The 26,725-nt window shown below is 38.7% G+C and overlaps 1 protein-coding gene across 5 annotated transcripts in view; it reads left to right on the plus strand.

The window, feature by feature from the left end:
* GDPD4 (glycerophosphodiester phosphodiesterase domain containing 4) overlaps window positions 1-26,725 on the plus strand; it is a 173,262-nt gene that overhangs the window by 125,877 nt on the left and 20,660 nt on the right. For 3 of the 5 annotated variants that reach the window (XM_045483883.1, XM_045483886.1, XM_045483884.1), the window contains 4 exons: window positions 2,257-2,404; window positions 6,426-6,508; window positions 7,245-7,291; window positions 25,092-25,887. In XM_045483883.1, the coding sequence (XP_045339839.1) occupies window positions 2,257-2,404; window positions 6,426-6,508; window positions 7,245-7,291; window positions 25,092-25,585 (772 nt within the window). In that variant the 3' untranslated portion in view covers window positions 25,586-25,887. Of the gene's footprint in view, window positions 1-2,256; window positions 2,405-6,425; window positions 6,509-7,244; window positions 7,292-25,091; window positions 25,888-26,725 lie in introns of those variants that run through there. The other 2 variants (XM_045483885.1, XM_045483888.1) reach the window with 2 other exon arrangements.

Consider the following 26,725-nt stretch of genomic DNA (forward strand, 5'->3'; position numbering starts at 1 on the left):
TGATGCCTTTGATTTCCTTTTGTTGTCTGATTGCTGATGCTAGAACTTCCAGCACTATGTTTTTTTTTTTTTTTTTTTTTTAAATTTTTTTTTTTTTTCAACGTTTATTTATTTTTGGGACAGAGAGAGACAGAGCATGAACGGGGGAGGGGCAGAGAGAGAGGGAGACACAGAATCGGAAACAGGCTCCAGGCTCTGAGCCATCAGCCCAGAGCCCGACGCGGGGCTCGAACTCACGGACCGCGAGATCGTGACCTGGCTGAAGTCGGACGCTTAACCGACTGCGCCACCCAGGCGCCCCCCAGCACTATGTTAAACAACAGCGGTGAGAGTGGGCATCCCTGTCGTGTTCCTGATCTCAGGGAAAAAGCTCTCAGTTTTTCCCCGTTGAGGATGATGTTAGCTGTGGGCTTTTCATAAATGGCTTTTATGATCTTTAAGTATGTTCCTTCTATCCCGTTGGGTCAATTTGTTCTTTTTCTAATTCTTTGAGATACAAAGATAGGTTGTTGATTTAAAATTTTTTATTTTTTTAATATAAGCATTTATAGTTATAAGTTTCTCCCTTGTACCACTTTTGCTTCATCCTATGAATTTTGGTATGTTGTGTTTTCATTTCCATTCATTTATAAGTATTTTCTAATTTTCCTTGTGATTTTTTGATGCATTGATTGTTTAAAAGTGTGTGGTATAATTTTTCATGAATGTGTAAATTTTTCAGTTTTGTGTTACAGACTTCTAGCTTCATCCGCTTGTGGTTGGAAAGGATAATTTGTATGGTATCTGTCTGTTTAAATGTATTGAGACTTAATCTGTGGCCTAACATATGACCTATCCTGCAAAATGTCCTATGTGCATTTGAGAATAATGTGTATGCTATTATTGTTAAGTATTCTGTATATGTCTGTATTCTGTATGGTTAGTTTCTTGTGTTAAGTCATCTATTTCCTTACTTATCTTTGATCTGGTTGTTCATTCCATTATTAAGAGTAGGGTATTGAAGTGTCCAATTATTACTGCAAATTGGTCTGTTTCTCCCTTTAGTTCTATCAGGTTTTGCTCTGTACCTTTTCCTGGCCTGTCATTTGGTGTGTAAATGTTTATAATTGTTATATTTTCTTACTGTATTGAACCTTTTATTAATATATAGTGTCTTTCTTTGTCTCTTATTACCTTTTTTGATATAAAGCCTGTATTGTCTAATGTCAGTATAGCCACCTCTGCTGATTTGGGTTACTATTTGCACAGAATATCTTTTTCCTATTCTTTCATTTGCAATCTATCTGTATCTTTGGGTCTAAAATGAGTTTCTTGAAGACAGCATATAGTTGGATCATATGTTATTTATTCTGCCAATTTAGCTGACTTGATGGTAAATTATGTTTAAAAAAATTAAAACAGTTCTTGAAGCCATTTACATGGTGTATTTTGTGAGAAATTTAAATCCCTGAAAATGACAACTTGGCCAGAATTGCTAGGTATTCCAATACTTATTTTCTTCTTTTCTCTATAAAGAATGCACAAGTATCTGCTGATATTTTGTGTATTGGGAAACATTTGGTTTCATTCCCTCTACTCAAGACTTGTAAAATTTTTTTACATTTGAAATTTAAATAATATTTAAATTTATTTCTTCAGTCCTTCATTTACCATTTATGAAGGCAGGTATTATGCTAAGTAATGGATATACAAAAATGAATAATACACAGTCTCTACTTTTAATTTGATTATAGTCAAGTAAAGAAGACTAATAGGAAAGCAGATAAATATAGTAGAGTGTGGTAAGTACTCTGATGAAAGTAAGTAGAGTTGCTATACAGTCATGTGCTGGAGCTGGTTTATGCCAGCTCATGGAAGCCAGTTATTAAATAGTTAGAAACTTTGCAAATCTGTTTTACTAGTGGTAGCTTGAAATTGACTATGGTAGGAGTATTTATACCATGGAAATTGGCAAATGCTACAAATAGTGCTTTCTCTTTTTTCCCTAGTTTTTCTTTTTTTTTTTCCTTAGGATATCCAGTTTACTAATACACCATTGTTGGTATAGGAGCAGAGGTATTAAATCCAGTCCTTTACCTTATTGCAACATGAGCCCATTCTGCGTAGCATGTCATAAGTTGCTACAGGACCAGCTGCTTCTAGTGTTTTAAGTAACAGCCTCTCACAAACATGGTGGCTGTTACCCTTTTAGATGAGGAAAGTGAGATTGAGTCTAGATTCAGACTAAATCACCTGTGGGTTCTGTTTTTATTCCAGAGATTATAAAGCAGCTAACATCAACATCAATTTATATATCGTCAATGAGCCTTGGCTCTACTCACTGGCCTGGTGCTCCAGGATTCACTCAGTGACCACAGACAACATTCAGACCCTGAGTCAGCTAAATCACCCTTACTTCTTCATGGTGAGCTGGTTGTCCAGATTGTTCTTCCAAGTCTGTTACAGTAGGAATCTAAGTCCCTTACCCCACACCTACATTGTCCACTGTGCAGACACCTGGGGAGCTACTTAAAAGCAGAAAGTTCTATGATATTGGAGATGAGGCATTCTCCCTTCTCTCACCCAGATCCTTCTGTGATTTACAGGGAGAAATTAGTATTGTTATAATAATTGCTGTTTACCAAATCTTCACAGTGTGTTTTTCATGCAGTATGTAATTTGTCCCTCTGAGTTACTCACTTTCATTATCTCTATGAAGAAACAAGTTTTCAGATATTAAGATTCTTGGACATGGTTGCATGATGCAAGATTCAAATGAGGTCTGACTCCAGAGTTTTGTTACCGTAGCCCCACCTTTCTAGATGCAGTGATAGTGACAGGGGCTGTAGGAAAAAACCTGTATGTCCTGAACAAAATCCTTCTGAAAAGGAGAACCATTGTCCAGCCACCTAGCTTAATTGCCCCTCCTAGCCCTGCTACTCCTTCTTGCCAGAGGTTTGGGGACCTGAATACTTGGGTTATAATCCCAGCTAAATCCTATCGCTTACTATCTGTGGAAACAGCCCGGGCTAACCAGTTAACTGCTGCAGAGCTTGTTTTTCTTATCTGTGTACAGTAGGTTGACTGAGTGGAACACAATAGTGTATGAGAGAAAACAGCTTAATTTCTCTCCATTGACTCTTTAAACTGCTCTGTGAGGTAGGCTTTCCCTGCTCCTGAATGAAATCTTACTCCAGTCCCATAACTTTTCTAGTTACTCTTAGGTAATTTTTAAATTTTACTTTCAGTCACCAAAAAGACTCAATTCAGAATAAAAGTGTCCAGTTGAGAGTAAAAACCCAGACTCCAAGTTGCCTTGAAAGGTAAACCTTTAGGCATAGAAGCCTAACTGAGGAGAAGAATTATTTCATGTTGCCTTGTCCACACCTCCAGCCTCACTAGCCCTTGTTTTGGGTCACAACCAGAAGAAAGGAGATCAGGGTCAAGGTCACAATCTCATGGAGCCGGACTGCACTGAGGCCTTCTGGTAGCTGTGTAAAATTACTGACACCTTATTTCTTGGTAGCTTGGGCAACTTTCTGGAGATGACCCTGAAGGAAACCTTGGATGGCAGGTCCCTTGGCATAGGTGAAGCCTTGCTACTTGTCTGTCCTTGTATAATTTTCCTTCATATGTGTACTATATGTTTTTCTAACATTTTCTTTTAAAAAATTGATTACAAAGTAAATCTGTTAATTATATGAAATTTAATCATTACAAAAATACATAAATCAGAAAGCAACACCTCACTCCGTAATCCTATCCCCTAAGTCGGTAATGTTTCAAAGTTGTCCCTTTCCGTATATTAAATGAAGTTTTATTAAATAAAGCTTTTTATTTTAATACTTGAATTAATACTATTTGAATTGATAATAAATTCATGTGATTCAAAATTCAAAAACTATAAAGTTTTCTTTTATGCCTTTCTCCTATGCCTGGCTTTTTTTAAAGGACCCATCGCCTCTTTGTTCAGGAAAATCCAAATCTTGGCTCTACCACTTACTCTGTAAATTTGGAAATGTTAGTTAACCTGTCTGTGCCTCAGTTTATTTATTAGTAAATTAGGGATAATGATAGTACAACAGAAGTATTTTTATCCACCATAGTCTAGTCTGATCACTGGTCTGTTCATTGAAAAAGTTAAAGTGGGAAATCATCTATCTATCTATCTATCTATCTGTCTGTCTATCTATTTCACAGTCGATCAGCCTTTACTACTTAAAAACAGACAGCTAAAATGTAGTGCCTCAAACAAATATTTTTTTGTTATATCCTTTATAATAGCTCAATGGTCTTCTGGTCTGAGCCAGCTTGGTCTAGGATGGCCGCATTCTTATGTCTAGTGTCTTACCTGGGATGACTGATGTCTCTGTTCATGTTGTCAGTCATCCTCAAGGAGGCCAGCTTGAGCATGTTCACCTGGTGGCAGTGGATTCCCAGCTGCAAGAGAGGTCAAGCCCTAATGCACATGCAGTTTTCAGGATTTTTTAGGTGTGATATTTGTTAATGTTCCATTGGCCAAAGAAAATTACATGGCCAAGTCTAGATTCAAGGTGGAATAGTGGAGAAATAGACTTCATTTCTTGATGGGGAGGAACAGCAAAATCACATTGCACACAGACCTGCATTTTGGGAGGAATGTTGTGGTCATATTTATAAACAATCCGTCACATACATACTTCACACATTTTATTTTAATTTAAAATATTCATTTACCTTGTAACAGAGAGTCAGGGTCTTTGAGGTTACTTTAGCTGATTGAATACTGTATTCACTTGCTTATTTAAACAGCTGAATAAACCAGCTATGACCGCTGAATAAACCAGCTATGACCTCTAAGTTTTGTTTCTTTAAACAACAAAGTCATTGAGAGAAGCAGTCTGAATGAGGGATTTACCCAGATTTTCATAATCCTTTTACCCTAGTCTCTCACAGTGTTTCACTCACACCTCATTCAGTTGCAGTTTATTTTTTAATGACCTGTTCTTTCTTCATTGAGATTTTCAAAGCATTGGCTTAGTTTTCTTAAAAATGACATACTTCTTTTTCACTTAGATTTAAGTGACATTTAATTACACTGCACAGTTATAACAAGTACAACTGTTCTAAGCCATTTAAGGAGAAAGAATGACTGATTCTTTTTAAGGATTTTTTTAAGGTTTATTTATTTTGAGAGGGAGACAGAGGGAGAGAGAGAGAGAGAGAGAGAGAGAGAGACAGACAGACAGACAGACAGACAACAGCAGGGGAGGGACAGAGAGAGAGAATCCCAAGCAGGCTCCAAGCTGTCAGCAGAGCCAGACGCAGGACTCGATCCCATGAACTGGGAGATCATGACCTGAGCCAAAATCAAGAGTTGGACACTTAACCAACTGAGCCACTCAGGCGCCCCAAGAATGACTGATTCTTAGTAAATGGACAGCTCACCTGGTGGGCATTCTGTAGCAGGCCAAGCTATCAGTCACTGTTTCCCAGAGGGGATTAAGAGCCTGGGTTTAGTGGAAGTTGGTTAAGTGTTTTCTACTGTACCTGCTTAGTGGGCTGTGGTGAGGATGAAGTGTGAAAACACCTTTAAAGTGCTTAGAATACTTCCTTAGCTCTTATGATGCTAATTAATTGTTAGTTGTTGTCATCATGACCATTAGTGTTACTGTCATTATTAATGTTAGTATTCACTCCACAGAAAGACCCTGGGATAAGGTGAGGAATGGCTCAAGAAAAAAAAAGTCCCAGACCCAACAGAGAGGGAACAATGGAGTTGGGAAGGGAGGATCAAATCAGGGAATTACAAAACTCACACAAGAGGACCAAGGAGATGGAGCTCTGGATAATGGGTGATTCAGGCAAGGAGCATGGAGAAGGGGGCACATTAGCTAAGGGGGAGTTCTAATTTCAGCATACTTATTTGAAACATGACGATTTAGAACAAAAATTCCTAGATTCTAGCTCACAGTCCAGTTGCTTCAGCATCATCCGAGAAGCAGATGAAAATGCAGAAATGGTAGTTTCTGAGATATGTAGTGAGACCTAGGACCCTGTATTACTCACAGGTGTCCAGGTATGCTTGGATGTGCAGCCAGATTTGGGAAGCAGTACTATGAAAACACAGAGGGGTAGAAGTCAAGAAACTTGAGCTATGGAGTCCTAGGTCCAGAATAGACTTGCTATGTGACTTCTCTGGGACTCCTCTGAGGGTTAAGGGAGATAAAGAGCATGAAGTGCTTTGTCCCGTGTAGAGTCCCCTGCACATCTAAGGGGTGATTGTTAGGATATCGGCAGGTACTCTCTGAGTTTGAGACCACCACATCAGTCAAAGTTTCTTTACCTGCTCAGCCTTTCCCCTGCTCTTCCCCCAACCCTGGCAGGAGAGCATAGGACTTGGCCCATGTGATCTGAAATCCTTTTCAACTGTAGTTTTTTAAACTGTTTTGTTTTCTGTTTTGCAGACACCAGGTTACTATATGTTCATGTGGCTTCTCATGGATAGTGTTTCTGCAGTTCTCATTTTTGCCATATTTTATTTTCATTGGTAAGCATATAGTTGCTATTTTAAATGAATTTTTCCCAAGATAAAAGTGTAAGTAGTTCTTATGTAAAGTTCAGAAAAAAACACTTAGACTCTTCCTGTGATTCCACATGGCAGGCTCTCAGGAAGACAGTGTTTGTACTTTGAACCTGTCATTTCTTCTCATGCTGCCTGTAGCTCCTCACACCCTTTCTGCCACCTCAACACAGGACGATATTCTAAGGATATGGACTCTCACTGAAGCCTAGTCAAATCCTGTTACTACAGATTCATTATAGACCAGTTAGAAAAGGACAAGGGTTGAAGGTTGTACAGAACAAGTGCCTCAACTTCCCACCTTCCATGAAACAAAGCAGGTTCACAAACTGGGAAGCCTGGGTTGTAGCCCTGGTTATGGTCCTCAGTTGCTGGGTGAACTGCTTCTTTCTAGGCTATAGTCTTATTATCTGTCCAAGATGACATTTGAGAATCCTTGCAGGGCAAATGCTATAGGATTGCAAGATTCAAGGTGGGAAAGGGAACATCCAGATAGCAGAATTTTAGCTAGAGGAGTCCATAGTTGTTTGACCTCATCATGCCCCATCATTTCTTCATTTGTGAGTTATCCTTTAAAGAAGAAAGTATAAACCCTGTACTTAAGTGAGAATTTGGATAATGTTTCTTTTCTGCCTATTGCCTTGGATTATTGTCTTTTTCGGAAGAGGCCTGTGAGACTCATGGGTGGTCTGTTTCCTTCTAGGTGGAGAGAGAGCAAAAAAGAAATGTTCAGTAACAGCATTCACACAGGTAAAGTCAGAGGCTTAGCCTTCTCCTGTCTCTTCATCCTTACCTGTTGCCTCCAGGATGTGGGGCCTGCTTTTCATGTCTCTGACAAGAACTGAGAGAGTCTGTGGAAAGTAGGAGGTGGGGACCAGGGATAAGTTGGGAAATATAGGCTGGAAAGCCCTTGACATCAGGCTTCATTTTGAGGCCTCTTGGAAGATTTTGAGCATGAGTGTTTATTTGTTCACTTGTTCATATGTTAATTCATCACACAGTTATTGAGTACCCCCTTTGTGACAGGCATTCTGAGAATGGCTGAAGATAACTGAAAGCTGTCTATGGAGGTGGCCCAAGGGAAGGGAGGGCTGACACCCAAAGAGCAGTGAGGAAGGAAGCAAAAGTAGAGCAGTTGACACCATTGGTCCAGGCACTAAGGTCCAGCTACCATAGTATCTGCCATGCCAGTGAGAGGTGAATGTGTTTTATGGGCCTTCAGTTGTGGGTGATGTATGTTGGAGGGTGGAGGGAGAAAACTGCAGAGATCCTGAAATGCTGGACTAGAGTCTAGGCTCTGCATATAAGTAATCAAGAGATGGCAAATGAGCTTTGAACAAGGGAGCAATATGCTTAGATTTCTGTGTAAAGGGATAGAATAACAGAATGACTCTTATTTAGAAGAATAACTCAGGGACTGAGGAAGTGAGATAGGCCCAGTAAGGGGAAGGGAAGCTAGATTTTATTTTTCAGGAGGTTGTGGGGATAATAACACAGTGAGTAACTGGTTGGAAAGCCAGTGCAATGTCAAAGGAGAAGCCAATTGGAGGCAAAGGACTGTGCGATACACAATACAGTTTTCTTCCACAGTTCCTGGAGCCTTAGGTAAAGTTGGTACAGTCACAGAATCATGAATTAATTTAATTTCTCGTGGATAGTGGTGAAGATCTTGAAACACCGTGCACCAGCTGGCAGAGGGTTGAACTGATAGAATACTTTAAGAGTTGCAGGAATGGATCCACAGGGACCATGAAAAAATAAGTTCAGAAACCTGAATAAATTAAGTGGAGGGCAATCGTCTTTAATACTGTGAAACTGAAGGATCAAACTAAGTTCACCCAAATCTCTTAGATCTCAGAAAGATCATAAGTAATTTTTGAGTTATATGGATTTTAAGATCACTCTGCTTACTGTTAATAAGTCTGAAGGCTTTATTCTAGCTACCTTATGATTTTCAGTAGTTGTATTAGTAAACTGGGACTGCTATAACTAAATACCACAATTTGGATGGCTTACACAACAGAAATTTATATTCTCAGTTCTAGAGCCTAAAAGGTCAAGATCAATGTGTGAGCAGGTTTGGTTTCTTCTGGGGCCTCTCTCCTTGGCTTGCAGGTAGCCATCTTCCTGCTGTGTCCTCATACAGCCTTATCTCTGTGCGCACACGTACACTCAGTGCCTTTCTGTGTCCACATTTTCTTTTCTCCAATCATATTGGATTAGGCCTGATTTTAATCCCTTCTTTAAAGGCCCTATTTCCAAATATAGTCCAGTTCTGAGGTACTGGGGTTTGGGGCTTCCACATGTGAACTTGAGGGGCCCAAAATGTATCCCAAAACAGTAATAGAGCCAGGAATTGGAAAAAACAACAACAACAACACATGAAAATGATGATGAAAGTATGGATGGGAGAGAAAGTTTTGAAGGAAAATTCAAAGAATGTATAAGTATGAATGAAGGAAAAATTACTTAGTTAAATTGACCCCAACTCCCTACCATGTTGAAATGATGATAAGAAAATAAGGTGAATAAAAAATTAAGACTTTTTCTTGTTTTTTTTTTTTTTAAGTTTTTAGTTGTCTGTTACAGAAACCAATTTTGCCTGATCTAAGCAGAAAAAAAATGTATTGAAAGGCTGTTTGGGTGCCTCCAAGAGATACCTAGAAGGTACAGGACCAAGTTTAGAATCAGGGAATGTACAGGGAAGACTGAAGCCAAAACCACAGCCCAGATCCACTGGGGCTGAAGAGAATAGAACCCCAGACACTAAGTACAGTATCACATCTTGCACCACAACAACCTCCAGGATGGGCATGTACTGGTGCAACTGCTGCTGCCACCATAAGGCATTCATCTTTCTAGCTTTAGGATGTATTTTTCAACACTGTAAAGAAGTCAGTCCTTTGTCTTCTGCCTCATATAGTTTCTCATGAAAGGTCTTACCAAAAAAAAAAAAAAAAAAGTCTTCCGTTTTATCTTTGTTCCTCTACTTGTAATATGTCCTTTTTCTCTAGCTGCTTTTTAAGATTGTTCTTTTTATTACTGGTTTTCAATAATTTGGTTATGGTTTACTTTGTTGTATATGAGTATGTGTGTGTCTATCTATCCTGCTTGGGGTTTGCTGAACTTTTATTTTTTATTTATTTTTTTAATATATGAAATTTATTGTCAAATTGGTTTCCATACAACACCCAGTGCTCATCCCAAAAGGTGCCCTCCTCAATACCCATCACCCACCCTCCCCTCCCTCCCACCCCCCATCAACCCTCAGTTTGTTCTCAGTTTTTAACAGTCTTTTATGCTTTGGCTGTCTCCCACTCTAACCTCTTTTTTTTTTTCCTTCCCCTCCCCCATGGGTTTCTGTTAAGTTTCTCAGGATCCACATAAGAGTGAAACCATATGGTATCTGTCTTTCTCTGTATGGCTTATTTCACTTAGCATCACACTCTCCAGTTCCATCCATGTTGCTACAAAAGGCCAGATTTCATTTTTTCTCATTGCCACGTAGTATTCCATTGTGTATATAAACCACAATTTCTTTATCCATTCATCAGTTGATGGACATTTAGGCTCTTTCCATAATTTGGCTATTGTTGAGAGTGCTGCTATGAACATTGGGGTACAAGTGCCCCTATGCATCAGTACTCCTGTATCCCTTGGATAAATTCCTAGCAGTGCTATTGCTGGGTCATAGGGTAGGTCTATTTTTAATTTTCTGAGGAACCTCCACACTGCTTTCCAGAGCGGCTGCACCAATTTGCATTCCCACCAACAGTGCAAGAGGGTTCCCGTTTCTCCACATCCTCTCCAGCATCTAGAGTCTCCTGATTTGTTCATTTTGGCCACTCTGACTGGCGTGAGGTGATACCTGAGTGTGGTTTTGATTTGTATTTCCCTGATGAGGAGCGACGTTGAACATCTTTTCATGTGCCTGTTGGCCATCCGGATGTCTTCTTTAGAGAAGTGTCTATTCATGTTTTCTGCCCATTTCTTCACTGGGTTATTTGTTTTTCGGGTGTGGAGTTTGGTGAGCTCTTTGTAGATTTTGGATACTAGCCCTTTGTCTGATATGTCATTTGCAAATATCTTTTCCCATTCCGTTGGTTGCCTTTTAGTTTTGTTGGTTGTTTCCTTTGCTGTGCAGAAGCTTTTTATCTTCATGAGGTCCCAATAGTTCATTTTTGCTTTTAATTCCCTTGCCTTTGGGGAGGTGTCAAGTAAGAAATTGCTGTGGCTGAGGTCAGAGAGGTCTTTTCCTGTTTTCTCCTCTAGGGCTTTGATGGTTTCCTGTCTCACATTCAGGTCCTTTATCCATTTTGAGTTTATTTTTGTGAATGGTGTAAGAAAGTGGTCTAGTTTCTTTTTTTTTTTTTTTAATATATGAAATTTATTGTCAAATTGGTTTCCATACAACACCCAGTGCTCATTCCAAAAGGTGCCCTCCTCAGTACCCATCACCCACCCTCCCCTCCCTCCCACCCCCCATCAACCCTCAGTTCTCAGTTTTTAAGAGTCTCTTATGATTTGGCTCTCTTCCACTCTAAACCTCTTTTTTTTTCCTTCCCCTCCCCCATGGGTTTCTGTTAAGTTTCTCAGGATCCACATAAGAGTGAAACCATATGGTATCTGTCTTTCTCTGTGTGGCTTATTTCACTTAGCATCACACTCTCCAGTTCCATCCACGTTGCTACAAAGGGCCATATTTCATTTTTTCTCATTGCCGAAAGTGGTCTAGTTTCAACCTTCTGCATGTTGCTGTCCAGTTCTCCCAGCACCATTTGTTAAAGACACTGTCTTTTTTCCATTGGATATTCTTTCCTGCTTTGTCAAAGATTAGTTGACCATACATTTGTGGGTCTAGTTCTGGGGTTTCTATTCTATTCCATTGGTCTATGTGTCTGTTTTTGTGCCAATACCATGCTGTCTTAATGATTACAGCTGTGTAGTAGAGGCTAAAGTCTGGGATTGTGATGCCTCCTGCTTTGGTCTTCTTCTTCAAAATTCCTTTGGCTATTCGGGGCCTTTTGTGGTTCCATATGAATTTTAAGATTCCTTGTTCTAGCTTTGAGAAGAATGCTGGTGCAATTTTGATTGGGATTGCATTAAATGTGTAGATAGCTTTGGGTGGTATTGACATTTTGACAATATTTATTCTTCCAACCCATGAGCGTGGAATGTTTTTCCATTTCTTTGTATCTTCTTCAATTTCCTTCATAAACTTTCTATAGTTTTCAGCTTACAGATCTTTTACATCTTTGGTTAGATTTATTCCTAGGTATTTTATGCTTCTTGGTGCAATTGTGAATGGGATCAGTTTCTTTATTTGTCTTTCTGTTGCTTCATTATTAGGGTATAAGAATGCAAATGATTTCTGTACCTTGATTTTGTATCCTGCAACTTTGCTGAATTCATGTATCAGTTCTAGCAGACTTTTGGTGGAGTCTATCGGATTTTCCATGTATAATATGTCATCTGCAAAAAGTGAAAGCTTAACTTCATCTTTGCCAATTTTGGTGCCTTTGATTTCCTTTTGTTGTCTGCTGATGCTGGAACTTCCAACACTATGTTAACAGCAGTGAGAGTGGACATCCCTGTCGTGTTCCTGATCTCAAGGGAAAAGCTCTCAGTTTTTCCCCATTGAGGATGATGTTACCTGTGGGCTTTTCATAAATGGCTTTTATGATGTTTAAGTATGTTCTTCTATCCCGACTTTCTCGACGGTTTTTATTAAGAAAGGATGCTGAATTTTGTCAAATGCTTTTTCTGCATCGATTGACAGAATCATATAGTTCTTATCTTTTCTTTTATTAATGTGATGTATCACGTTGATTGATTTGCAAATGTTGAACCAGCCCTGCATCCCAGGAATGAATCCCACTTGATCATGGTGAATAATTCTTTTTATATGCTGTTGAATTCGATTTGCTAGTATCTTATTGAGAATTTTTGCATCCATATTCATCAGGGATATTGGCCTGTAGTTCTCTTTTTTTTTTACTGGGTCTCTGTCTGGTTTAGGAATCCAAGTAATACTGGCTTCATACAATGAGTCTGGAAGTTTTCCTTCCCTTTCTATTTTTTGGAATAGCTTGAGAAGGATAGGTATTCTCTCTGTGTTAAACGTCTGGCAGAACTCCCCTGGGAAGCCATCTGGTCCTGGACTCTTATTTGTTGGGAGATTTTTGATAACTGGTTCAATTTCTTCGCTGGTTATGGGTCTGTTCAAGCTTTCTATATCCTCCTGATTGAGTTTTGGAAGTGTTGGGTGTTTAGAAATTTGTCTATTTCTTTCAGGTTGTCCAGTTTGTTGGCATATAGTTTTTCATAGTATTCCCTGATAATTGCTTGTATTTCTGAGGGATTGGTTGTAATCATTCCATTTTCATTCATGATTTTATCTGTTTGGGTCACATCCCTTTTATTTTTCAGAAGCATGGCTAGAGGTTTATCAATTTTGTTTATCTTTTCAAAAAACCAACTCTTGGTTTCATTGATCTGCTCTACAGTTTTTTAGATTCTATATTGTTTATTTCTGCTCTGATCTTTATTATTTCTCTTCTTCTGCTGGGTTTAGGGTGTCTTTGCTGTTCTGCTTCTATTTCCTTTAGGTGTTCTGTTAGATTTTGTATTTGGGGTTTTTCTTGTTTTGAGATAGGCCTGGATTGCAATGTATTTTCCTCTCAGGACTGCCTTCGCTGCATCCCAAAGCGTTTGAATTGTTGTATTTTCATTTTCGTTTGTTTCCATATATTTTTAAATTTCTTCTCTAATTGCCTGGTTGATCCATTCATTCTTTAGTAGGGTGTTCTTTAACCTCCATGCTTTTGGAGGTTTTCCAGGCTTTTTCCTGTGGTTGATTTCAAGCTTCATCGCATTGTGGTCTGAAAGTATGCATGGTATGACCTCAATTCTTGTATACTTATGAAGGGCTGTTTTGTGACCCAGTATGTGATCTATCTTGGAGAATGTTCCATGTGCACTTGAGAAGAAAGTGTATTCTGTTGCTTTGGGATGCAGAGTTCTAAATATATCTGTCAAATCCATCTGATCCAATGTATCATTCAGGGCCCTTGTTTCTTTATTGACCGTGTGTCTAGATGATCTATCCATTGCTGTGAGTGGGGTGTTAAAGTCCCCTGCAATTACCACATTCTTATCAATAAGGTTGCTTATGTTTGTGATTACTTGTTTTATATATTTGGGGGTTCCCGTATTCAGCGCATAGACATTTATAATTGTTAGCTCTTCCTGATGGATAGACCCTGTAATTATTATATAATGTCCTTCTTCATCTCTTGTTACAGCCTTTAATTTAAAGTCTAGTTTGTCTGATATAAGTATGGCTACTCCAGCTCTCTTTTGACTTCCAGTACCATGATAAATAGTTCTCCATCCCCTCACTTTCAATCTGAAGGTGTCCTCAGGTCTAAAATGAGTCTCTTGTAGACAGCAAATAGATGGGTCTTGTTTTTTTTATCCATTCTGATACCCTGTGTCTTTTGGTTGGCGCATTTAGTCCATTTACATTCAGTGCTATTATAGAAAGATATGAGTTTAGAGTTATTGTGATGTCTGTAGGTTTCATGCTTGTAGCGATGTCTCTGGTACTTTGTCTCACAGATCCCCCTTAGGATCTCTTGTAGGGCTGGTTTAGTGGTGATGAATTCCTTCAGTTTTTGTTTGTTTGGGAAGACCTTTATCTCTCCTTCTATTCTAAATGACAGATTTGCTGATAAAGGATTCTCGGCTGCATAATTTTTCTGTTCATCACATTGAAGATATCCTGCCATTCCCTTCTGGCCTGCCAAGTTTCAGTAGAGAGATCTGTCATGAGTCTTATTGGTCTCCCTTTATATGTTAGAGCACATTTATCCCTAGCTGCTTTCAGAATTTTCTCTTTATCCTTATATTTTGCCAGTTTCACTATGCTATGTTGTGCAGAAGATCGATTCAAGTTACATCTGAAGGGAGTTCTCTGTGCCTCTTGGATTTCAGTGCCTTTTCCCTTCCCCAGATCAGGGAAATTCTCAGCTATTATTTCTTCAAGTACACCTTCAGCACCTTTCCCTCTCTCTTCCTCCTCTGGAATACCAATTATGCGTAGATTATTTCTCTTTAGTGCATCACTTAGTTCTCTAATTTTCCCCTCATACTCCTGGATTTTTTTTATCTCTCTTTTTCTCAGCTTCCTCTTTTTCCATAATTTTATCTTCTAGTTTACCTATTCTCTTCTGCCTCTTCAATCCGAGCTGTCTCCATTTTATTTTGGAGCTGGTCATCTCCATTTTATTTTGCAGCTCATTTATAGCCTTTTTTAGCTCCTCCTGGCTGTTCCTCAGTCCCTTGATCTCTGTAGCAATAGATTCTCTGCTGTCCTCTATACTGTTTTCAAGCCCAGTGATTAATTTTATGACTATTATCCTAAATTCACTTTCTGTTATATTGTTTAAATCCTTTTTGATCAGTTCGTTAGCTGTTGTTATTTCCTGGAGATTCTTTTGAGGGGAATTCTTCTGTTTCATCATTTTGGATAGTCCCTGCAGTGGTGCGGAACTGCAGGGCACTTCTCCTCTGCTGTCTGGAATAACTTGCATTGGTGGACAGGGCCGCAGTCAGACCTGATGTCTGCCCCCAGCCCGCCTCTGGGGCCACAGTCAGACTGGTGTGTATCTTCTCTTCCCCTCTCCTAAGAGTGGGATTCACTGGGGTGGCGTGGCCCAACTGGGCTACTTGCACACTGCCAGGCTTGTGGTGCTGGGGATCTGGCGTATTAGCTGGGGTGGATCGGCAAGGTGCACAGGGGCGGGAGGGGCAGGCTCAGCTCGCTTTTCCTTCGGTGATCCACTTCGGGAGGGGCCCTGTGGCAGCGGGAGGGAGTCAGACCTGCCGCTGGAGGGATGGATCCGCAGAAGCACAGTGTTGGGTGTTTGCATGGTGCAAGCAAGTTCCCTGGCAGGAACCGGTTCCCTTTGGGATTTTGGCTGGGGGATGGGCGAGGGAGATGGCGCTGGCAAGTGCCTTTGTTCCCCGCCAACCTTCACTCTGTCGTCCAGGGCCCAACAACTCTCCCTCCCGTTGTCCTCCAGCCCTCCGCTCTCTGAGCAGAGCTGTTAGCTTGTAACCTTCCAGATGTTAAGTCCCGCTTGCTGTCCAAACACACTCCGGCCCCTCCGCTTTTGCAAGCCAGACTCGGGGCCTCTGCTTGGCTGGCGGGCTGCCCCTCCACCCCGGCTCCCTCCCGCCAGTCCGTGTAGCACGCGCCGCCTCTCCACCTTTCCTACCCTCTTCCGTGGGCCTCTCGTCTGGGCTTGGCTCCAGAGAATCCGTTCTGAGTAAAAGTTCATTTTTTTGAAAAGATTAACAAAATTGATAAACTGTGAGCAAGATGAGAAAGGGAGGGAAAGGAAGAGAGAGAGATTGATTGCTGATACGATGAATGAAAAATGGATTATCTGTCCATATCCTAGACATAAAAAGGAAAATTAGCAACATTTTTATGCCACTAAAATTTACAACTTAAGTAAACTAGAGAAATCCCTTGAAATAAACAGCTTACCAGAACTAAAAGAAGAAGAAATAGCAATTTTTAATAACTCACCTTCAGAATCAACTGCATATCCCAAAAACCTCACCAAAAGGAAACGTCTAGGCCCAGAGAATTTTCACTGGTTAATCAAATATTAAATAATGCTAATTTTATACCAACTCAGAAAAAAAGGAAGAGGAACACTACCTAGCAGATTTTTGAGGCCAACAATACCCTCCTATAAAAACTGACAAAGATATTACAATAACTAAATTTATACACCAATATCATTATGAACTCAGACCTAAAAATTCTTAGCAAAATGTTAGCAAATTGAATACATCAGTATATAAAAAGGATAATATGTCATAAGTACGTAGGGTTTATCCCAGTAGTACAAGATGAATATATCATTTGAAAATTAGTATAATCGACTGAATTAATAAAGTAGAAATAGTATATTTGACAGAAGTAAGCACCCATTTATGATAAAAAAAAAGCTCTGAGAAAACTAGTAGAATTAAACTTCCTCAACCTGATGGAAAACATTTACAGGAAACCTACAGTCAATATCATTTTTAATGGTGAAACAATGAAAGTTTTTCCCCTAAGATCAGAAATAAGGCAAGGGTATCTGCTCTCACCACTTCTGCTCAGCATTGTGGAAATCCTAACTAGTTTGGTAAGTTAAATAACAGGCATAAAGAAGAAATAAAAAAACTCCTCATTTGCAGATTAATTACATAAAAATTCTAGACTTCCCAGGACAGTGGAGTAGGAGAACCCTAAAGTCACCTTGTCCCATGGACACAACCAGTTAACACTCATGCCAGTGTAAATAATCCAGAAAATGTCTCAAAGACTGCCAGAACAAACTTCACAACTAAATATAGAGAAGAGGGTAGGAAGGGCAAAGGTATAGTGTGATTTAGATGGGTTTAACCACCAGAAAGAGGGAGCTATGGGTGTGGAGAGGGGAGAAAAAACAGACTATCACACCCAGAAGTCTGGACAGGGAAGATGAATCCCATAACATTTGGTGTTGAAAACCAGAGGGGCTGGATTTCATGAGTTCTTCTAACCAGTGAGACTTAAAGCCTGGAACTTTAAAAATCATCAGGCTTGGTTCTAGGAGAGCCAAGAGGGCAATAGGAAACTGAGTCCCCACCCTTAAAGAGACAGCACAACACACAGCCCACAGGGATACAGCATAGAAGCAGCAGTTTGAAAAACACTGGGGGCATAGAGGGAGTGTTATTTACTAATCTCAGAGTTCACTGAGGGACTTCTCCAGTAACAAAGGAGCTGGCAGGCACTATCTCCCTCCCTTGCCCCACCTAGCATAAACACATGGCCACCTGTGCGAACCAATGTGGCACCAGCATTCACTAGCTAATTTGCTTATACTACACCCCATCCCCTCAAGCCAGGCTTGCCTCTGTCCTGGTGTTGCTGTTCCCTTCCCCCAGAAGACCAGCACAAATCTTGCCAACACATCTTCCAACTGTACACTTTGTAGGGCCTACATCCAGTGGAGGCTGGTGATCTCCCATGGGTGATTGTCACACCTTATTAAAACTGTGCCCCCAGCCCACATGTGCTTTGTGAAGCTGACTGGGTTCTGTTTCTGTGATGGCTATGCTTGCCCTGTGGAAGAGGACTAGCACCACCTTGTTAAATTGTGTACCCTACCCACTACTTTCAAGAGCAAGAGACATAGCTGACTTACCTAACACAGAAAAACAGACAAAACTTGACACTCTCTCTCTCTCTCTCTCTCTCTCTATATATATATATATATATATATATTAAAGACAAAAAGAAAAGAAAAATAAAAACAGACACAGAAAGTTAGACAAAAATGAGACTGAGGAATATGTCCCAAATAAAGAGTGGGACAAAATCACAGCAAGAGACTTAAGGGAAATGGAGATAAGTAATATGCCTGATAGAGAACTTAAAGTAATGATCATAAAGATACTCAGTGGACTTGAGAAAAGAGTAGAGGACATCAGTGAGACCCTTAAAGAGATTAAAAAAAAGAACCAATCAGAAATAACACAATAATTGAAATTAAAAATAAACTATGGGGCACCTGGTTGGCTCGGTCAGTTAAGTGTCTGACTTTGGCTCAGGTCATGATCTTGCAGTTCATGGGTTTGAGGCCCACGTCAGGCTCTGTGCTGACAGCTTGGAACCTGGAGCCTGCTTCAGATTCTGTGTCTCCCTCTCTATGCCTCCCCTGCTCATGCTCTGTCTCTCAAAAATAAATTAACATTAAAAAAAAAAAGTAAACTAGATGAAATAGATAGTAGGCTAGAAGCAGCAGAAGAATGGATCAGTGACCTAGAAGATAGTGTAATGGAAAGTAATCAAGCTGAACAGGTAAGAGAAAAATATTATGCAAAATGAGAATAGACTTAGGGAACTCAGTGACTCCATCAAGTGCAATAACATTTGCAATGTAGGGATCTCAAAAGAAGAAGAGAAAAGGGGGCAGAAAATTTATTTGGAGAAACAATAGCTGAAAACTTTGTGAATTTGGGAAAGAAAACAAATTCAGATCCAGGAGGCACAGAGATCCTGCAGCAAAAATCAACCCAAGGAGGTCCATAAGACACATAGTAATTAAAATGGCAAAAGACAGTGATAAAGAATTTTAAAAGCAGTGATAAAGAATTTTAAAAGCAAGAGAAAAGAAGACAGCTACATAGAGGGAAAGCCCCTTAAGGCTATCAGTGGATTTTTCACCAGAAACTCTGCAGGTCAGAAGGGAGTGGTATAATACATTCAAAGTGCTGAAATGGAAAAATCTGCAGCCAAGAATACTGTATCCAGCAAGGCTATCATTCAGAATAGAAGGAGAGATAATGAGTTTCCCAGACAGACAAAAGTTAAAGAAGTTCATGACCACTAAGCCAGCCCTACAAGAAATGTTAAAGGGGACTCTTTGAGTGGAAAGGAAATGACCATTAGTAAGAGTTAATAGGAAGCACAAAAGCAGTAAAAATAAGTATGTATGTAAAAATCAGTCAAGAGGCTCACAAAATGAAAGGATGTGAAGTATTATACCATATACCTAAAACATGGGGAGGAGAGGAGTAAAGAATGGGTCAAACTTAAGTGACCATCAACTTAAGCAGAAGATATTATATACAAACCTAATGGGAACAACAAATGAAAAACAAATAATAGGCAAAAAATAAAAAAGAAATCTAGGTATATCTCTAAAGAAAGCCACGTTATGGTGAGAGAAGAGGGCAAGTGAAGAAACAAACAGAGAAGATCCACAAAAACATATAACAAATAACAAAATGGCAATAAATACATTCCTGTCAAGAATTATGTAGTCTGTAAATGGACTAATTGCTCCAATCAAAAGACATAGTTTGTTGGAATAGATAGAATAAGAAAAAGACCCATCTATATGCTGACTACAAGAGTCTCACTTCAGACCTAAAGACACATGCAGATTGAAAGTTAGGAGATGGACATATGTGGAATTTGAGAAACTCAACAGATGAACATAAGGGAAAGGAAGGAAAAATAAGATTTAAAAAACCAGAGAGGAAGGCAAACCATAAGAGATTCTTAAAAATGGAGAACAAACTGAGGGTTGTTAGAGGAGGTTGGTGGGTGGGTGGATGGGGAGCAGGTTAAATGGGTGATGGGCATTAAGGAGGGCACTTTCAGGATGAGCATTGGATATCATATGTAAGAGATGAAGCACTGGGTCCTACTCCTGAAGCCAAGGCTACATTGTATGTTAACTAACTTGAAAATTTAAAAAAGGTGAGGAAATGGAAGAATATTTATCATGCAAGTGGATATGAAAAGAAAGCCGAGGTAGCAATATTTATATGAATCAAAACTTTAAAACAAGGACTGTAACAAGAGACAAAGAAGGACACTATATGAACATTAAGGGGATAATACAACAAGAAAACATAATAATTGCAAATATTTATGCATTCAACATGGAAGCATCCAAATATATAAACCAGTTAATAACAAATATAAAGGAACTAATCTATAGTAATACAATAATAGGGAACATTAACACCCGACTTACAACAATGGACAAGTCCTCTAAACGGAAAATCAATAAGGAACAGTGGTTTTGAATGACACACTGGACCAGATGATTTAATAGATATATTCAGAACATTCATCCTAAAACAGAACACACATTCATTTCAAGTGCACATGGAACATTATCCAGAATAGATCACATATTAAGTCATAAAACAATTCTCAACGATTTCAAAAAGAAGTTATACCACACATCTTTTCTGACCACAACGTGATGAAACTAGAAAGCAATCACAAGAAAAAAAATCTGGAAAGAACACAAATAGGTGGAGGTTAAATAACATGCTAGTAAACAATGAATGGGTCAAGCAAGAAATCAAAGAGGAAATAAAAAAAATACATGGAGACAAATGAAAATGGAAACACAACAATCCAAAATCTTTGGGATGCAGCAAAAGTGGTTCTAAGAAGTTTATAGCAATACAAGCCTACTACCTTAAGAAGCAAGAAAAATCTCCAACAAACAACCTAACCTTACACTTAAAGGAGCTAGAAGAACAACAAACAAACAATAAACAAACAACAAACAAAACCCAAAACCAGCAGAAGGAAGGAAATAATGAAGATTACAGCAGAAATTAATGATATAGAAACTGAAAAAACAATGGAACAGATCAATGAAACCAGCTGTTTCTTCAAAAAGATCAACAAAATTGATAAACCTCTAGCCAGACGTATTTTAAAAAGAAAGAAAAAAAAGAGGACTCAAAATCAGAAATGAAAGAGAAATAACCAACACCACAGAAATATAAAGGACTGTAAGAGAATATTATAAAAAAGTACATTTCAAAAAAACCTGGACAACCTAGAAGAAATGGATAAATTCCTAGAAACAGATAACCCACCACAACCAAAGCAGGAAGAAATGGAAAATTTGAACAGACCAATTGCCAGCAATGAAATTGAATCAGTAACTTAAAAAACTCCCAACAAACAAAAAAGTCCAGGACCAGACAGCTACGCAGGTGAATTCTACCAAACATTTAAAGAAGACTTAATACCTAATCTTCTCAGGCTATTCCAGAAAACATAAGAGAAAGGAAAACTTCCAAATTCTTTCTATGAGTCCAGCATTACCCTGATACCAAAACCAAATAAAGACACACACACATACACGCATGTGCGCACACGCACACACACACACACCTAAAAAAAAAAAAAAAAAAAAAAAAAAAAACTAAAAAAACTACAGGCCAATATCCCTGATGAACATAGATGTAAAAGCCTCAACAAAGTACTAGGAAACTGAATCCAACAATATATTTTTAAAAATTATTCACCACAATCAAGTGGGATTTATTTCTTAGTTGAAAGGGTGGTTCAGTATTCACAAGTCAATCAGTGTGATACATCATATCAATAAAAGGATAAGAACCATCTGATCCTTTCAATAGATGCAGAAAAAGCACATGACAAAGTACAACAGCCATTCATGTAAAAACTCTCAACAAAGTAGTTTTAGAGGGAACATACCTCAACATAATAAAGGCCACAGGTTTTGTGGAAAACCCACAACTAATATCATCCTTAATGGAGAAAAACTGAGAGCTTTCCCCCTTAGGTCAAGAACAAGACAAGTATGTCTACTGTCACCACTTTTATTCAACATTGTACTGGAAGTCCTAGCCATAGCAATAAGACTGCAAAAAGAAAGAAAAGGCATCCAAATCAGTAAGGAAGAAGTAAAACTTTCACTATTTTCAGATGACATGATACTATATAGAGAAAACCCAAAGAACTCCACCAAAAAACTCTTAGAACTGATAAACAAATTCAGTAAAGTCACAGGGTACAAAATCATTGTTGCATTCTACACACTAATGAAGCAGCAAGAAGAGAAATTAGGAAAACAATCCCATTTATAACTGCACCAAAAATAATAAGATACCTAGGAATAAGCCTAACCAAAGAGGTGAAAGACCTGTGTTCTGAAGACTGTAACACTGATGAAAGAAATTGAAGGTGACACAAAGTAATGGTAAGACATTCCATGCTCATGAATTGCAAGAACAAATATTGTTAAAATGGGTATACTACCCAAAGCGATCTATACATTTAATACAATACTTATCAAAATGCCGACAGCATTTTTCACAGAACTATAATAAGTGATTCTAGAATTTGTATGCAACCACAAAACACTGCAATTGGCCAAAGCAATCTTGAAAAGCAGAACTGTAGGCATCATAATTCTGGACTTCAAGTTATATTTCAAAGCTCTAGTAATCAAAACAGTATGGTGCTGGCACAAAAAAAAAAAAAAAAAAAAAGGCACATAGATCAACATAACAGAAGAGAAAACCCAGAAATAAAACCACAACTGTATGGTCAATTAATCTTTGATAAAAGAGGAAAGGATATGCAATGAGAAAAAGATAGTCTCTTCAACAAATGGTGCTGGGAAAACAGGACAGGAACATGCAAAAGAATAAAACTGGGCCACTTTCTTACACCATACACAAAAATGAACTCAAAATGGATTCAGGATCTAAATGTGAGACCTGAAACTATAAAAATCCTAGAAGAGAAAACAGGCAGTAATTTCTCTGACATTGGTCACAGCAACATCTTTCTAGGTATGTCCCCAGAAGCAAGGGAAACAAAAGGAAAAATAAAAAGCTTCTGTACTTCCAAGGAAACAACTAACAAAACCAAAAGATAACCTACTGAATGGGAGAAGATAATTGCAAATGACATATTGGGTTGAGGGTTAGTATCCAAAGCATATAAAGAACTTATACAACTCAACGCCCAAAAATAAATAATCCAATTTTTAAATTGGCAGAAGACACGAACAAACATTTCTCCAAAGAAGACATCCAGATGGCAAACAGATACATAAAAAGATGCTCAACATCACTTATCATCAGGGAAATGCAAATCAAAACCACAATGAGATATCACCTCACACCTGTCAGAATGGCTAAAATCAAAACACAAGAAACAGCAAGTGTTGGCAAAGATGGGAGAAAGAGGAACCCTCATGCACTGTTGGTGAGAATGCAAACTGGTATAGCCACTGTGGAAGACAGAGTGGAGGTTCCTCAAAAAAGTAAAAATAGAACTACCCTATGATCCAGTAATTGACATACTGGGTATTTACCCAAAAAATACAAAAACACTAATTTGAAGGGATACATTCACCCCTATGTTTATCACAGCATTATTTACAACAGTCAAATTATGGAAGCAACACAGGTGTCCATCAATAGATAAATGGATAAGGATGTGATATATATATATATATATATATATATATATATATATATATATGCACAATAGTCTATTATTCATCCATAAAGATTAAACCTTGCCATTTGTAACAACACAGATGGATCTAGAGAGTATAGTGCCAAGTTAAGTAAGTCAGAGAAAGACAAATATCATATGGTTTCACTCGTGTGGAATTGAAGAAACAAAATGAACAAAGGGGGGAAAAAGAGACAAATAAAAAACAGACACCTAACTATAGGAAACAATCAGATGGTTATCAGAGGGGAGGCGGGTGGGAGGATGGGTGATTAAGAGTATATTTATCTTGATGAGCATTGAGTAATATATGGAATTGTTGAATCACTATATTATACATAACACTGTATGCTAACTATACTGGAATTAAAATTAAACAAAAAATCTAAGAAATCAACAAACAAACCTACTGGAATAAGTGAGTTAAACAGTGTCTCAGGATACAAGGTCAATATACAGAAAAATCAATTGTATGTCTATATATTAGCAATAAATAATTAGAAACTTAAAAATTTAAATAGCATCAATTACAACACCAAAAAACCAAAATAGGAATAAATTTAAGGAAAACATTGCAAGCTGTCACAGAGAAGATATGGTTGGTCACCGAAAGCTACAGAAGTTTACTGAGAGAAGACACAAATGGACCAACATGCCACATTTATGAATTAGAAAACCTAATATCACAGATACTACTTGTCATGGAATTGACCTACAAATTCAATTAAAGTGCAATTAGAATCCCCTTCCTTCTGTAAAGCTGACAGAAAATGAAGCTCATGTGTGCGGTGGTTTCAAGATTGACGTTACACTCAGGGCAAAAACAACTGAGATCTGGACTGACTTCTTTGGATTCTCATTATCTTCTAGATTTTGGCCCCACAGTTCCTCATCGTATTGTAAAATCTTAAATGATTTTAAGGTGTTTTCTTGGGTTAATTATTATCCAGTTCTTAATTTGTCTTTGGTAAGATTCAGTTTTCTAGCTCCATTACTAGAAGTAGTCTCCATCATTTATTTTTCTGTCAGATTAAAATTATTTTTTCAGAACTTACTTGTGTGACAGATGCTGCTGAGCACTGTGTATGTAGTGGCAAGCAAGACGAAGTCTCTGCCTTTAAAAAGCTCCCATCCTAATTGAGGATGTATTCATTTGTTTGTTCAAATTGATTTGGAAGCAGTGGTTGTGAAATGCATGAACTTTAAGCAGATGTGACTTCCTACCTTCTGAGAGCTTTCATGGTGACCTAAAATCTCATACAATAGACTCTTTTTTTTAATGTTTTTATTTATTTTTGAGACAGAGAGAGACAGAGCATGAACAGAGAAGGGGCAGAGAGAGAGAGGGAGACACAGAATCTGAAGCAGGCTCCAGGCTCTGCGCTGTCAGCACAGAGCCCGACGCGGGGCCTGAACTCACACATTGCGAGATCATGACCTGAGCCGAAGTTGGACGCTCAACCGACTGAGCCACCCAGGCGCCTCTACAATAGACTCTTAAACTCCAGTGCCATAATAAAATCTTTACAAAGTTTGGGGAAGGGAAAACTAAGGGGGGAAAGAACCTGAGATGGTACGTGAGGGGCTAACATTTTAAAGATGATAAAACTTCACAACAAGACCAGAAAAGATTGGAGAAGTGACATTTGAGGAATCTTTGTTTTTGTTGTTTCTATCCCACAGATCTTCGGAGTTTAAGCCTACAACAGAGGGAACATGGGAGTCAGGACTCCACGAATTTACCCATTAAGCCTTCCTTCCGAGTTTTGGGAAATCCTTGGGCTCTATCAGCCTTCTACCCAGCTTTAACCAAGAGCACAAAGAAACAGTCAGGCTCTTGCCATTTTTTAGTAGTCCCCAAGAAGAAATCCAGTGAACCAGAGCAAGTCAAGGAAACCATAAAACCACTGATGCCTAGCAAGGATGATGTTAGACAACCATCACCCACCGAGAAAACATTTGAACCCACCTGGGATGCTCTCAGAGAGGCTACCCTTGAAACTGCATTGCCTTCCCTAAAGGTGAATAAACCGACAATTTCTTCCTTAGAGATTGCTCAATCTAAAACAGAATCTGAAAAGACCTCCACCTTTGAATCCTCTCAACAATACTCTTTTTCAGTATTTTCTACCATATCCAGCATGTTTTCCTATGAACTGACCTCAAAGAAGAATTAGCCAATATTGCTTTCCTGTTCCTTTTCATCTCTGTTCCCAAGAGTGGTGATGGTGGGAAGTGGTCAAGAAAGGAGTGCAGAAGGGCCATTGAGGCTCTCAGGAGAACCACTCTGGTCTAGTGCTTTCAATAAAGAATGCATTTCTAGGGGATAAGCAAGGGAAAAACTGTTGTGGTCTTGAAGCTGGAGTTAGTTGTTCTCTGATGTTAGAGAGTTTCTCATCCTAACCCTTCATAGTACTTCCTGCTAAAGGAATGACTGTGCACATCAGCATGGGAATAAAGGCAACTTCTCAGGAATGCAGAAGGTTACTGGTGTATTCTTTGGACCCCTCTGCTATCACTCATGCTGACAGAGACTAGGGGATGAGTGCAAAACTGATGCCATCCTGAGTCAGAGAATGAGAAGTGGCATAGGTAAGGCCATGAGTTTGGGGAAAGATCATCTTACATGCATATTGTATGATCTAGTGTGCAGTGAGATACTTCCTAATAGCTTGTCAATGATTGATTCCCCAGTGGGATGATGGGCATAATCCCATGCCCACCCAGTGGCCCTAGACCTTGAGTGAAAGTCAGAGCCACAGCAAGTGTTTGGGACCTATCAATCTGGAGGATCCCCAAAAAGGAAGAAATGCCTGGCATTTACCAAGTGAAAGAAGCACTGCAATGAGATAAAAATGGAATATTTTTAAATACTTCATCAAACCTAAGCAAAAGCTCTAGAGCTTTATTCTCTTGACTGACACTAAGAATGGGATGTTGCCACTTCCCTCAGACAAAAGTCAATCTCGTGGATGAATCAAGATAAATAGAACTATAGTAAATAACTAAATATTTATAAATATAAATGCTTAAATAATTTTTCAAGGTAACAGTGAAAGAACTGTCACCAGGCATGATAGGCAACATTAGTCTAACAAAACTTTAACACCAATCTTAAATTCTTTTTTCATTTGTCCTTTAAAAAAATTGTGGTAAAATATACATGACAAAATTTATCATTGTAACTACTTTTAAGCGTACGGCCCAGTGGCATTAAGTACATTCATGTGCAATCATCACTTCCATCCACCTCCAGAACTTTTTCATTTTGCAAAACAGAAACTCTGGATGGTTACTTAAACGTAAGATCTGAAACT

The sequence above is a fragment of the Leopardus geoffroyi genome, chromosome D1 (assembly GCF_018350155.1).
Source record: "Leopardus geoffroyi isolate Oge1 chromosome D1, O.geoffroyi_Oge1_pat1.0, whole genome shotgun sequence".
NCBI lineage: Eukaryota > Metazoa > Chordata > Mammalia > Carnivora > Felidae > Leopardus > Leopardus geoffroyi.